Source organism: Perca fluviatilis, chromosome 15, assembly GCF_010015445.1.
Source record: "Perca fluviatilis chromosome 15, GENO_Pfluv_1.0, whole genome shotgun sequence".
In the NCBI taxonomy this organism is placed as follows: domain Eukaryota; kingdom Metazoa; phylum Chordata; class Actinopteri; order Perciformes; family Percidae; genus Perca; species Perca fluviatilis.
This window is the reverse complement of record NC_053126.1, coordinates 29,396,137-29,409,079: the sequence shown is the minus strand read 5'-3', so window position 1 is coordinate 29,409,079 and position 12,943 is coordinate 29,396,137. Positions and strand designations below refer to the sequence as shown.

At 41.2% G+C, this 12,943-nt stretch overlaps 1 protein-coding gene across 1 annotated transcript in view; it reads left to right on the top strand.

The window, feature by feature from the left end:
- LOC120575418 (protein slit) overlaps positions 1–10,022 on the top strand; it is a 13,059-nt gene extending 3,037 nt beyond the window's left edge. The window contains exons 2-6 of the mRNA XM_039826205.1: positions 979–1,396; positions 2,714–2,859; positions 5,996–6,164; positions 6,755–6,917; positions 9,296–10,022. Of these exons, the coding sequence (XP_039682139.1) occupies positions 979–1,396; positions 2,714–2,859; positions 5,996–6,164; positions 6,755–6,917; positions 9,296–9,588 (1,189 nt within the window). The 3' untranslated portion in view covers positions 9,589–10,022. The remainder of the gene's footprint in view (positions 1–978; positions 1,397–2,713; positions 2,860–5,995; positions 6,165–6,754; positions 6,918–9,295) is intronic.
- The last annotated feature ends 2,921 nt before the right edge of the window (positions 10,023–12,943 follow it).

The following is a 12,943-nucleotide window of genomic DNA, read 5'->3' as shown; positions in this document are numbered from 1 at the left end:
GATACAGTATTAGGGGACCACTAAGGTCTATATAAAAGATACTTCAGATACAGTATTAGGGGACCACTAAGGTCTGTATAAAAGAGACTTCAGATACAGTATTAGGGGACCACTAAGGTCTATATAAAAGATACTTCAGATACAGTATTAGGGGACCACTAAGGTCTATATAAAAGAGACTTCAGATACAGTATTAGGGGACCACTAAGGTCTATATAAAAGATACTTCAGATACAGTATTAGGGGACCACTAAGGTCTATATAAAAGAGACTTCAGATACAGTATTAGGGGACCACTAAGGTCTATATAAAAGAGACTTCGGATACAGTATTAGGAGACCACTAAGGTCTATATAAAAGATACTTCAGATACAGTATTAGGGGACCACTAAGGTCTATATAAAAGATACTTCAGATACAGTATTAGGGGACCACTAAGGTCTATATAAAAGAGACTTCAGATACAGTATTAGGGGACCACTAAGGTCTGTATAAAAGAGACTTCAGATACAGTATTAGGGGACCACTAAGGTCTATATAAAAGAGACTTCAGATACAGTATTAGGGGACCACTAAGGTCTATATAAAAGAGACTTCAGATACAGTATTAGGAGACCACTAAGGTCTATATAAAAGAGACTTCAGATACAGTATTAGGGGACCACTAAGGCCTATATAAAAGATACTTCAGATACAGTATTAGGGGACCACTAAGGCCTATATAAAAGAGACTTCAGATACAGTATTAGGGGACCACTAAGGCCTATATAAAAGAGACTTCAGATACAGTATTAGGGGACCACTAAGGTCTATATAAAAGAGACTTCAGATACAGTATTAGGGGACCACTAAGGCCTATATAAAAGAGACTTCAGATACAGTATTAGGGGACCACTAAGGTCTATATAAAAGCATCCAAAAAGCACCATGTCATAGGACCTTTAAACCTTTGTGCTATGCTTGCTTTCTTATTTCCAGGCTGACTGCGAGGCTTGACAAAGACGACAGACTACCAAGCTTCATTCAACTTTTCCAGACTTTACTCCTCGGGAACAAGCTGCCCTCCATCCTCTTGCTGTCCGGTGGAAATATGTGTATCCTTTCCCCGGCCCTTCTCTTCTTCCTTCTTGCCTTTTATACCCCGCTATGCCTCTTTCCACCCATGGATTGCTCAAACTTGTGTCCACACCAGTGCATTTGTTACGAGCACGCTGACCTGGTGGACTGCCGCGAGCGGGGGTTCCAGCATGTTCCCAGGGGCCTCCCACACGCCACGTGGCTGCTGGAGCTGGGAGGAAACAATCTGAGCCAGATCGGCGCCGGAGCCTTCGCTGGACTCTGGTCCCTGCGGGTGCTGGTGCTGACCAACAGCCAGATACAAGAACTGCAACCACAGGTAGGAACGCAGGGACAGGGGGACTTTAAAATGGAAAAAAGCTAGGGCTGCACGCAATGAGGAAAATATACAATATGCGATAACATTGTTGAATATCGCGATAACGATATTACTCGCGATAAATAAACAGATATTAAAATGTACTCAGTTCTGCGGCTTTCAGTGTTTCTGCTAAAATACAACACATTGCTGGTTGAATTTTAATGTGCACTTTTTTTACTGATTTCTTTCAACTAACACAGAAAGTCTCTGAGTGTCTTGCAACCTTTCGCGATTTGTTTATTGCGCCAGTTGATATCACGATGACGATTTCACACAAAAAAAAGCGTTAAATGTTTTGAAGAAAATTCCTGAAAATCGGGGCACCCTGTTGGCTCAATCAATCAATCAATAAAATTTATTGAAAGTGTAAAATCACCATTAACACTGCCTCAATGTCCACTCGTGTAACCAAGTTCTTCTTTTTAGATTTTTCTTTTTTTGAATTTTTCTTTTTCCTTTCACTCATTTATTTTCTCTGGGTTGGCAATTACGTTTAAGTATTTCATTTAAAAAATTCTTTAAATCAGAAAAAGATGCATATTTGTTGTGCTGTATTATGTACACCAATGTGTTCATAATAAAAATTTGAATAATAAAAAAAAACACTGCCTCAATGCACTTTACAGTTAAAGGAACACATAAATAAAATCAGTATCATTCCATTTGAGCTTTATTAGGGTGCTGAATGTCTGATTTTACATAGAATTGCTTGTTTTTTCCCCCCAACAAATCATGATATATATAGCCTATTTTGGTATAAATATCAGCCTATTATTAATACTGATGATATCAATTAGAAGTAAGGGTACTCATGTGGACAAAAATCAGAAGTGCCGGTTCTCAATACTGCTGAGTACTGGCCCATTTCAGGCACTACTACATACAACATATATCCCAAGCAAAGAATTAACATTTGAAAGTTTCAAGTAGTCTCGCATTGCCAGACCTATTTCCACCACTGTGGAGTAAAGTCTCCTTTTGGTTTCACACATCCATCGAGCCCGACCTCCAGTCTAGTTTGATAAGAAACATATTTGTGATACTTAAAAACGGAATTAGTAAAGCAGTTTAGGTGTACGGGAATGTAATTTTTAGCAGACAGGGCTGAGGTAAGAGGTTATGGAAGGAGAAAAGAGGGAGGGAGAAGGCCTGGGTTAAAGTGCAATGGCTGGGAAAGGGAAGATGGATGGAGTATGTTTGTGTCTTTTTAAGAAAAAGAAGGGGCAATAGATACATTTTATGCTTCTCTTTATCTTTCTGTCTTTATCTCCATAGGCATTTTTTCCGCTGTCCTTCCTGGAGAAGCTGGATCTCAGTTGGAACCAGTTAACATCTCTACCTGTCGACTTCTCAGCCAGTCTGTCTGCTCTCAGAGAGCTCCGACTGGAGCACAACAACCTACATCACGTCTCTGGATACAGGTACCGGTCTGTCTCAAAGTGCAACCGAAATCCAGCTTTCTTCCACCATCTTACGCCTATATTCCTATTAGGGCTGCACGATATGAGGAAAATAGTGATAACGTTGTTGAATATCGCAATAACAATATTACTTGCCATTAATGAACAGATATAATTGACTCATTTCTGCATTTATGCTGCTTTCAGTATTCTGCTAAAATACAACAAGTTGCAACTAACAGAAAAAATCTCTATGTGTCTTACACAATATGTCACCGCCTTTCGGGATGTATTTATTCCGCCAGTTGATATTGCGATAACGATTAATATATATATATATATATATATATATATATATATATATATATATATATGTATATGTATATATATATATATATGTTAATGTTAATTCCTATCAGCTTCCTCCAGCTCCTCAGAGCAGGGACTGATGGGTAGGGAGGCACAGTTACCCATGGTTTATACCAGGGGTCTGCAACCTGCAGTTCCTTAGCCCCCTATCTAGTGGATCCCCTATAGCTTTGACAAAATAGTATATGGAAATGAAAGGATTATTTTTTAACATTTTCATTTTCATTGATCAACAGGCCTAAAGTGATTCTTACATAATCAATTTACATAACGTTTCATTCAACTGAAATGTGGGTCTTACCTTACGGCCCAGCACCTTATCCTTTAAATGTTGCCCCTCTCTGCAAGGACCGTAGACTTTAAATATGTTTTGTGGCTCCAGACAGATTAAAAAAAAAAAGAAAATGGCTCTTTTGACAGTAAAGGTTGCTGACCCCTGGTTTATTCTGTTAACCTCCAGTACTATGAAGTTATCCAGGAGTCTCCTGTTTTCCTATGGTAAGGATCAACGAGGTCATTGATAAATGTAAAGTTTCAAACTTGAATTTAAATCCGCTATAATGGCGGTTCGGAGGGTCGCTTTTAAGAATGTATTCTAAAACCGTTACTAATTACCTAATACTAATTAAAAATATAGTCCGTAACGTAATCCAAGTATCACAATATTAAAGTTCCCTTATCATGCTCATTTTCAGGTTCATACTTGTATTTTGGGTTTCTACTAGAACATGTTTATATGCTTCAATGTTCAAAAAACACTTTATTTTTCTCATACTGTTTGTCTGAATAGACCTGTATTCCCCCTCTGTCTGAAACGCTCCATTTTAGCGCCTGTCTTTTTAAGCTCCCCTCCAGAAAAAGCCCAGTCTGCTCTGATTGGTCAGCCTTTTCGGGTCTTCTGCACTGTCATTACAGCCGGGGGAATAACTGTAACGGCACTGTAGCGACACTTTCTACCTATAGAAAGCCGAAGTCCCGCCCCTTCCGGTGGACCTCATGGGACCTAAACAAGGAAAAAATATGAACGGTAGTGAACGGCGAGAAGCAAATTATTTTTTGATCCCGTTTGAATTGAGCCATGGATTACAAGTATGATGTTCGTCAATTTAAAAGATAATTTTTCAACCAAAGAAAGTCTCAGTAAGCTGTAGGTTTATCGTAGTACCACTTAGTTTTGTGTGAAACTGCTCAGTGGACTACATCTCCCGTTTCACACAATCTAACTCACCTAGCTTGATGCTTGGTTTGCTCGCTAGCTAGCTAGCTTAGCTCTGTTCCACAACACATGTAACATATCTTAACTGCTGTGTTTTATTCAGTGAAGTGTTTTCAGCAGATAAGCAAAAGAACAAGCGAGATCCTCGGCTCATTAGAGTGACGTTACATCCCCGGTACGATACACACAGACATCGTAGCTTCAGATAGACGTCATCCATGAAGTTTGTAGTCTTTCTAATTACGTATTTTCACAGTCTTATACTTCAACAGTTTAACAATAAACTGAAACTTTCTTCGGTTGAAAAATAATGTTTTAAATTCTCGAACATCATATTTGTAATCCATGGCTCAATTCAAACGGGATCAAAAAATAATTATTATCTCTCCATTGACCCTCGTTCATCTTTTTTCGAAAGATAGGTCCCATGGACCGGAAGTATAAGGGCGTGACTTTGCCTCTCTATATACAGTATAGTTGATCACAACAGTGAAGATGTCCTGGAGGCTCGTTCAAAGGCACAGTTTCTAAATACGGGCTGTTTGCATTTCTCTCTGGGTTGAGCACATTATGATACTTTAACAGTATTTCTATATTACCGCAACCTGCTTTGTAATAAAAAAAGACATTGAAATCTATATGAAGTATATGAACTCATATTGACCTTTAGCTAGATTACTTTCCATTACCTCAATACCAAATATGGGCATAACTTGCACTATATTTTCATGTTGTTCCCCTTTTCTGCTTTACATACAAAATATGTGAAAGCATTTTTTCGCTAATGTTAGACATATTTTTTGCTCAGTTTCTCATTTTAATAGGAAAAGTTTCCTTTGCATGTCATAGCTAGATAGTTTTCATGTAATTATGACACATTTTCTTGTCATTGCTAGGTACCAAATCATTGCATTTGAAAAAGAAACTTTTGCAGCATATCATTTTATATTTTTTACTTACCATTAATAGTATTTGATTTAAACAAGAACAATGTCTCAGAAAAAACATATTTTTTTTGTTAAAACTATAAATAAATATATATATAGTCAAAGCCTAAAGAGACGCTGATCAATCATACTACTTGATGATAATATCTGACAAGAATGAACATATCCTGCCCTCCGGCCAGCAAGAGCAATACGCACAAAGACGGATGGCATTAGGAATGATGATGCACTTAATGCACATCCAGATCATGGCCTCTCTCTTAATCCCAGCTTGTGTCAATTTCCAGTGAAGACGTGACTACCATTCCTGACCACATACTGTATCTCTCCACATAGTTATATAGAGTGACCATTCACATACACTGGGCTTGCGCGTGCCAGTGTAAACCGGAAGCAGATTGTCTGACCTTGACGGGAACGCAGCTACATAAGCCACTGTTTTCTAAAACGTTGGCCATATTTCTTTTTGTCCACCCCTGTCCAACACACAACTGTTCCCTCAGGGCCAAGTGGCCACACAAACCTCGCCGCATCAAGCGACAGATGAAGCTACAGACAGCAGTATTCAGCACATCTGCTTGTCTCTGTGTCTCACCCTGTCATTGTCTCTCCCTCCTTCTGTCAGCTTGGAGTATCTGGACAACATGGAGAAGCTGGACCTCAGTCATAACCAGCTGGTGACGATTGGCTCCGGCGTGTTCAGGGGCCTCTCCAGGCTTAGACACCTCTACCTGCACAACAACAAACTGACTGTGCTGCAGCAGGGGAGCCTGGATATGCTGCCTGGACTAGAGGTGCAGAAATGACTGTTGAAATGATTGTGTGTGTTGCTACAAGGCTAAGCTAACCTGTGCTCGTAACACAGCTACTATAGGCTAGCCTAGCCGGTAACATTAATCCCCGGGTCTCCTTTTCCCTGCGTGATGCATTCAACGTGAGTTCGGGACCTAAATTGGCCTGGATGAATGTATACTTTCCTACCTAAGAGTGGTTGTGCTGTGTTAAACTGACTCACCCAGCCACTGTTTCAATTCCCGTTCTGGAGCCGGGCCTGCTGGCGTCGGTCTCTTCTGCCGTTGGATGGCCGCTGTTTCGCATTCACTGTTCCGCGTCCCCTACTTTGTCAGCGTCCTCGTCGGGCCAGCCCTGCTCTTCCTTGTTGTTGTAGTACAGGTTTTAAAAGGTGTATTTACAAAAGTTGTGTTGTGGGAAAACAAGAATAGTCTTTCAGCGTCTTTCTCTTCTATAGCGTTCCCCGTGTAGAAATTGTGTCGTTTGCATCCGTCAGCGTGCCGCTTCCGGGATTGTCTCCTGCCGGAAACGTAACAGTGAATACCAAGTTGCCCGTATGCCTGTCTGTCTAAATACCTGTCTGTCTGTCTAGGTGCTCCAGCTGAGTAACAACAACATCTCCTACATAGAAAATGATGCTCTGGCCCCTCTCTACAGCCTGGCAGTCCTTGCTCTGGAGGGAAACAACCTTCATCACCTCAAGTTTAAGACCTTAATCAGCCTTCATACAACAGCTACACACATCCAGCTGTCAGGTTTCAAATATCTATTATACTGTATTGTTACCTTCTGTTGATCCTATAAGAACTCCGTTTCTATAAAAGTCTATGAGAAAATGACCCTACTTCTCAATTGATTTAGTACCTTAATAATTTTTTTCTTGATGACTTTATGGCCTCGATTGCTAGTTCCATGTCTTCTTCAATACAGCATGATTTTACATTTTGTAAACGATGGTCCCATTTATTAGAAAATTTACGATAAAGCAGGGGACGCTTCAGGGGCGTGGCTACACACTGACCTGTCAATCAGTACAGAGGCTTAGCAGTGCTCACCATGGCACTGTGTTAAAATAGCTCTGAACTTGTTTTCAGCAACTTGAGAACAAAGTCAGAATTCCAACATGTGACCCAAATCCTCGGTAGATGCTAGATCAGATCTGGTAGACGTTTCGACATCACAGGACGTGCCTCATGGCCTGCCTTATTCTGCCTCTAATTGGCTTACCCTAACCCCACTCCCCATGCCTAAACCTAACTACGTCGGCACCTCTAGCGGATCCGATCTAGCATCTACCCTAATCCTCTTCCATATTGATCCGAATCAGTTGATGAGTTTGTAAACTTGGAGCGTTTCCCCCTTGGTTCGGTTGCGTTTCACACGGAGAAAAATCCAAGCGAACCAAAATGCATCACTACAAACCACACAAGAACGTCCACTCCTCTTATTGGTCGGTTGTGTCTGGGCTGCGGGAGCAAGAAAGGAAGACAGGAAGAAGGTCCTGTGTTCTGGACTAGTGCATATTTCTTGCATCTCCACGGTCAAACCAGCTCATTTAATTTCAATAATTTTTTCAGACATTGTCCCCAAGACTTTGCTCTGCTCTGCCGCAGTGATGGACGGTGAGCTTGACCGCAGTCTATTTCTGTGAGAAAAACACTGCAAGCTGCTACAGTTTGCTGCTCTGCCGCATCGCAGATTGCAAAGCACACTTCACTACAGGAGACATCAGCTCAGACTTGCGGAGAACACATACGGTAGTTGGTTCGGTCCGAGGTCGGATCACGTTCCTAGAGCTGTAACAATTCCAAATGTTGCTGTTACAATTAATTGCCTCGGAAATAATTAAAGTTTGGAATGAATCCCAGGATACATCTTTCGGTTATATATCACTGTCATGTGACCCAGATAATGTAATAACACAAATACACAGCCAATGAAGTAAATAACAACTCTTTACTATCATAAAACATATTTTCTAACTGTATCCCCCCTCGTCATATTTGTTGCTATGAACAAGTAACAATTGAAAAAATAACAAATGTATATAGTCCGACCAATGATCACTTATATAGTTACAATTTGGCATATCTAAACCAAATCAACAATTACCAGTCATACGCCTTAAAGGTCCCATGGCATGAAAATGTCACTTTATGAGTTTTTTTAACATTAATATGCATTCCCCCAGCATGCCTATGGTCCCCCAGTGGCTAGAAATGGTGATAGGTGTAAACCGAGCCCTGGGTATCCTGCTCTGCCTTTGAGAAAATGAAAGCTCAGATGGGCCGATCTGGAATCTTCTCCTTATGAGGTCATAAGGAGAAAGGTTACCTCCCCTTTCTCTGCTCTGCCCACCCAGAGAATTTGGCCTGCCCATGAGAAAGAGAGAGACATCATGGCTTTCAAACGAGCAAAGTGGCAGTTGGTCAAGGCCACACCCCCAACATCCACCTTGCCCCCCCTCTCTCCTCCTCAATAGCTACAGACACAGAAATGACACATACTAAGGAAAGCTCATTGTGGGACTGGCTCTAGTGGCTGTAATTCTGCACCAAGGCTGAATTTCGGAAAAGAGACTTCAGATACAGTATTAGGGGACAACTAAGGTCTATATAAAAGAGACTTCAGATACAGTATTAGGGGACCACTAAGGTCTATATAAAAGAGACTTCAGATACAGTATTAGGGGACCACTAAGGTCTATATAAAAGAGACTTCAGATACAGTATTAGGGGACCACTAAGGTCTATATAAAAGAGACTTCAGATACAGTATTAGGGGACCACTAAGGTCTATATAAAAGAGACTTCAGATACAGTATTAGGGGACCACTAAGGTCTATATAAAAGCATCCAAAGAGCACCATGTCATGGGACCTTTAAGCTCTTAGCTAATGTTGGCAATTTATTAGGGTTGAACAAAAAAAAAAAGATGTAATAATGGTTACAGGCCTAGATGTTCCATTACTGCGTTCTCACCTGCCCAAACGAACAGCACCAAGGGGGACAACGAACTCTAGCGCGATTCAACCAAACTAAATGAGGCAGTTGTGAAAGCCCCATGAGACTCTGAGCCTGTATTATCTTTTTCATTGATCTCTACATTAACCTTTCTTGTTGCTCCCTCCCAGGCAACCCGTGGAGCTGTGACTGCGATCTGCACCGCGTCTTCAGCAAAATCCTGCACGTTCGCCACCTCCACATCGACGACTACAGCAACGTGACGTGCCAGGGTCCGCCGCAGCTGGCCGGGGCTTCGCTGGCCTGGGTGGACAGCCAGCTCTGCATCGCCGAGACCGCCACCGTGCTCGTCATCACTTTCACCGTGCTGGTCACCGTGGTGGCGGCTATGGTGATGGCGGAGAGGAACAGGAAGAGGAACGGTGGGAAGGACTGGGACACCGAATCACAAAACCAAACTTAGAGCCCCCCCGTCTTGAGAGGAGGAGGATACCTAATAATATGGAGACAATGTGAGACTGGATGGGCACAAAGGGACCACCAATGTGAAAAGCCACCCAGATTCGGTTATCTCAAAAGTGATTTAAAAGGGATACAGGTGGTTCAAAAGCAGTTTAAAGGAATCACTGGATAGTACGGTCAGCGGGAGTTATATAACTTTATTTAATTTAAGTTTTACAACCCTAACCAACTACTGGATGATTTCTTCAATGGACAAATTCCCCTTTCCCTTTAATATTCAAACAGACAAGAGTCTGTACTGAATGTCTGGAAGGCCTGAAGGACACTGCAAGTGTGGTTTTTGCTCAACGTACCTTTAAAGCCCCTGTGTGTAGATTGTCTTTTAAATGTTATTTTGTTTCTGGAGAAAAATCGATAAATTCAGGAAAAAATGAACGCAGTCTACTCTCTTCTTTAAATATTTTGCAACCAATTCAGTTGTATTTATAGTGTCAAATCACAACATGAGTTATCTCAGGACACTTTACAGATAGAGTAGGTCTAGACCACACTCCATAATTTACAAAGACCCAACAATTCCCCCCAATTTCCAGCCCAAAAGCAAGCATTTGGTGTGATAGTAGCGAGGAAAAACGTCCTTTTTACAGACAGACCCTGGCTCTTGGTATACCACCACTTGGAGGCACCAAAGTCAGAAATGTTCAAATCCTACACGTAAGAGCTTTAATAGAAAGAAAGTGTGTTTTATGTGCATGCAGCATGTTGAAAGTTATTAATAAATCGGATTAGGCAATCTAATCAAAATCTAAGGGTCATTCAATGCTATTCAGTTCCAAACTGCACAGAAAGCAACTAGAGGCTTCTAATAGTCTGATATATGGTATAGACAATCCATCAATGTGATTGAAAAGATACAATCAGAATGTATATATCAAAATAAAACAGAAATTACAGCTAAACACAGGTTTGGGTTGCTGCTCTCTTAATCTGGCATTATTTATTTCCTAGCTAGACAGTTTTTGGTTCTTAATATTCCCGCTGTAAACATAGATTGTAAAATTAATGGACGTAGCAGCAGTGGCGTCACCCATTTGGTTTGCTGACGTTTTGAAGCCTCGAATTTGGCGAAATGGGCGTCCCCATCTTGGTGTTTTGAAACCGGATTTGATGATTTTTGACGAGAGGGTGGATCTGGGAAGGATGACGCTGCCAAGCCAATGCCGTTTATGGTTGCAATGGCGCTAAGCTAAATGCTATAGAGGGAAAGTCGCTGATCTTCAACCCTTCTGAAGCGAGTCATCCTGCGGAGCTATACCTGCGGGCAAACACGGACCTCCGCCTACTGCCGCTATTTATCTGCATGTATGGCATTACAGAAAATCTTGAATCTAAACATTTAAAAATTGCAGAAAAGAAACAAACTTGTAATTTCAGCCTTCTTGAACATCTGCTATTGCCAGCACTTCCTGTGTCTGTCAAATGTCCGATCACATTTTAGAGAAATAGAGAAACAGTCCATGTTGAGGTCATAGGCCAGATGTCAAGATGATTACTGCTGAACTGGAGTACATGATTTTTTTTTTTTTATGTAACTTCATTTTTGTTTTTGTTAGTAGACAACGTATAACAAACATACAGATAGCACATAGCTACATAATAAACAACAATCACATCCTCTATGGCAATTGTAAAAACAACTTGTTTTGGACCTAGAGAGTAACATTTTTCATCTTTGGTAGATAGAAGCTAACTGCCTCCATGTACCTTAAGCCAGCTGGATAACAGCAAAAGTGAGCTTCAGTTCACCGTGCATCACTGAAAGCTGAGCGGAAGGACTGATGACGGCCTGAATGGAGACAAATTTGCCCCCTTTGTCTCTCTTTTAGATAACCGATTTAAAGCTGAACAGAACAGACTGGTACAACAGGGATTAGAGGGAGATTTGCTTTACTTGACTGACTAAAAGCAAGGATATTCCAGACACAAACCGAACGGTGGGGGCTGACGGGGGGATGTCAGCCAAATGGAAAGCACCCTTTGTTGCACTGAAGTTTAAAGGCCCAACTCAAACGCATCTTCACCTCCTTAATGTGATGTATGGTTGAAAGAGGATGTTGGCATGAGACAGTGAGGGATTATGGAATGGGGAGTGTTCAAATGTAATGATTGTTTTCAGCTACTGGTGCAGCATGTTGACTTTGAAGATTTGCCCAGTTCCAGTGTCCACCCTAAGCAATGTAGCCTACCCCGACAGACTTTAAAGGAAATGTTCGTGATTTTGGGAAATATAATAAAATACAATTTTCTTACATGTCGAGAGTCAGATGAGTAGATTGATACCACTCATGCCTGTGCGCAGGGTATTGATGTGGAGATGTAGGCGATTAGTTTAGCTTAGCATAAAGACTGGAAGCAGATGGAAACAGACTAATGCTGCGTTCCAGACACAATTTGTAGCCCGTAAGTTACGACTTCAATTCACGACTCACGACTTGGTAGCGTTACAGGGTTCAGGTTAGGCTATCTAACGTTAAGGTTAGCTAGCGGCTACCTAATGCTAACGTTAGCCAGCACTAGCTGATACTAGCGATTTTTAGTCGGCGACATATTTTGGGCTTCATTTAATAAAAATAACCTGTAGTACACGTATGTGTATTGTTTTGATTACAATGTGCAGATTTACTTTACGTTGCCTATTAATGTCTATTTATTTCTATTTCTCACTGTTAATCACCGGTGTCTGTGCAGCATCAACAGGGGTCGCCATTGTTGTTTATGTGTGTGTAATGTCAAAAACTGTAACTGGGAGTACAATGATCTGGTACCAGTTCACCGGTAGTAAGTTACAGGTTTGACCGCCGTTTCAGGGCACTTTCATGGGTAGGTTGTGAAAACACGAGTTACACGTTGCCTGAAACGCAGCATTCTTACAGCGTTATCTCTCATTAGTTTAACACAAACCTAAATGGTTTATTTGGGAACACCTGAGGTCAGTGGTTGTAACAGCATGTGCGCTTAGATGAAACTGGTCCCAGAGTTCTGTTCAAAATGTGTATTGACTGTCATGAACGTACCTAAAGAAAATGTTTATTGTCTTAAAAGTGTGATCCTCTCACTGTGTGTTTTTACTTCATGATAGTTAATTGGAACATTTTGGTCGCCTAAATATGTCTTGTTCAGTGTTCGGTAACAACTTGCCAAGCAACGCTAGCTAGCAAACTAGCGTTAGCTGGTAACTTTGGGGAAAGCTTGCTGAATCTCAACTGGCTCTGTGTACTGCTGTATATGCGGATTAACAGTGCCCGGAGTACTGCGTTTACCTGCCAGCAATACGATGACTTGCGTCAGCCAGTACA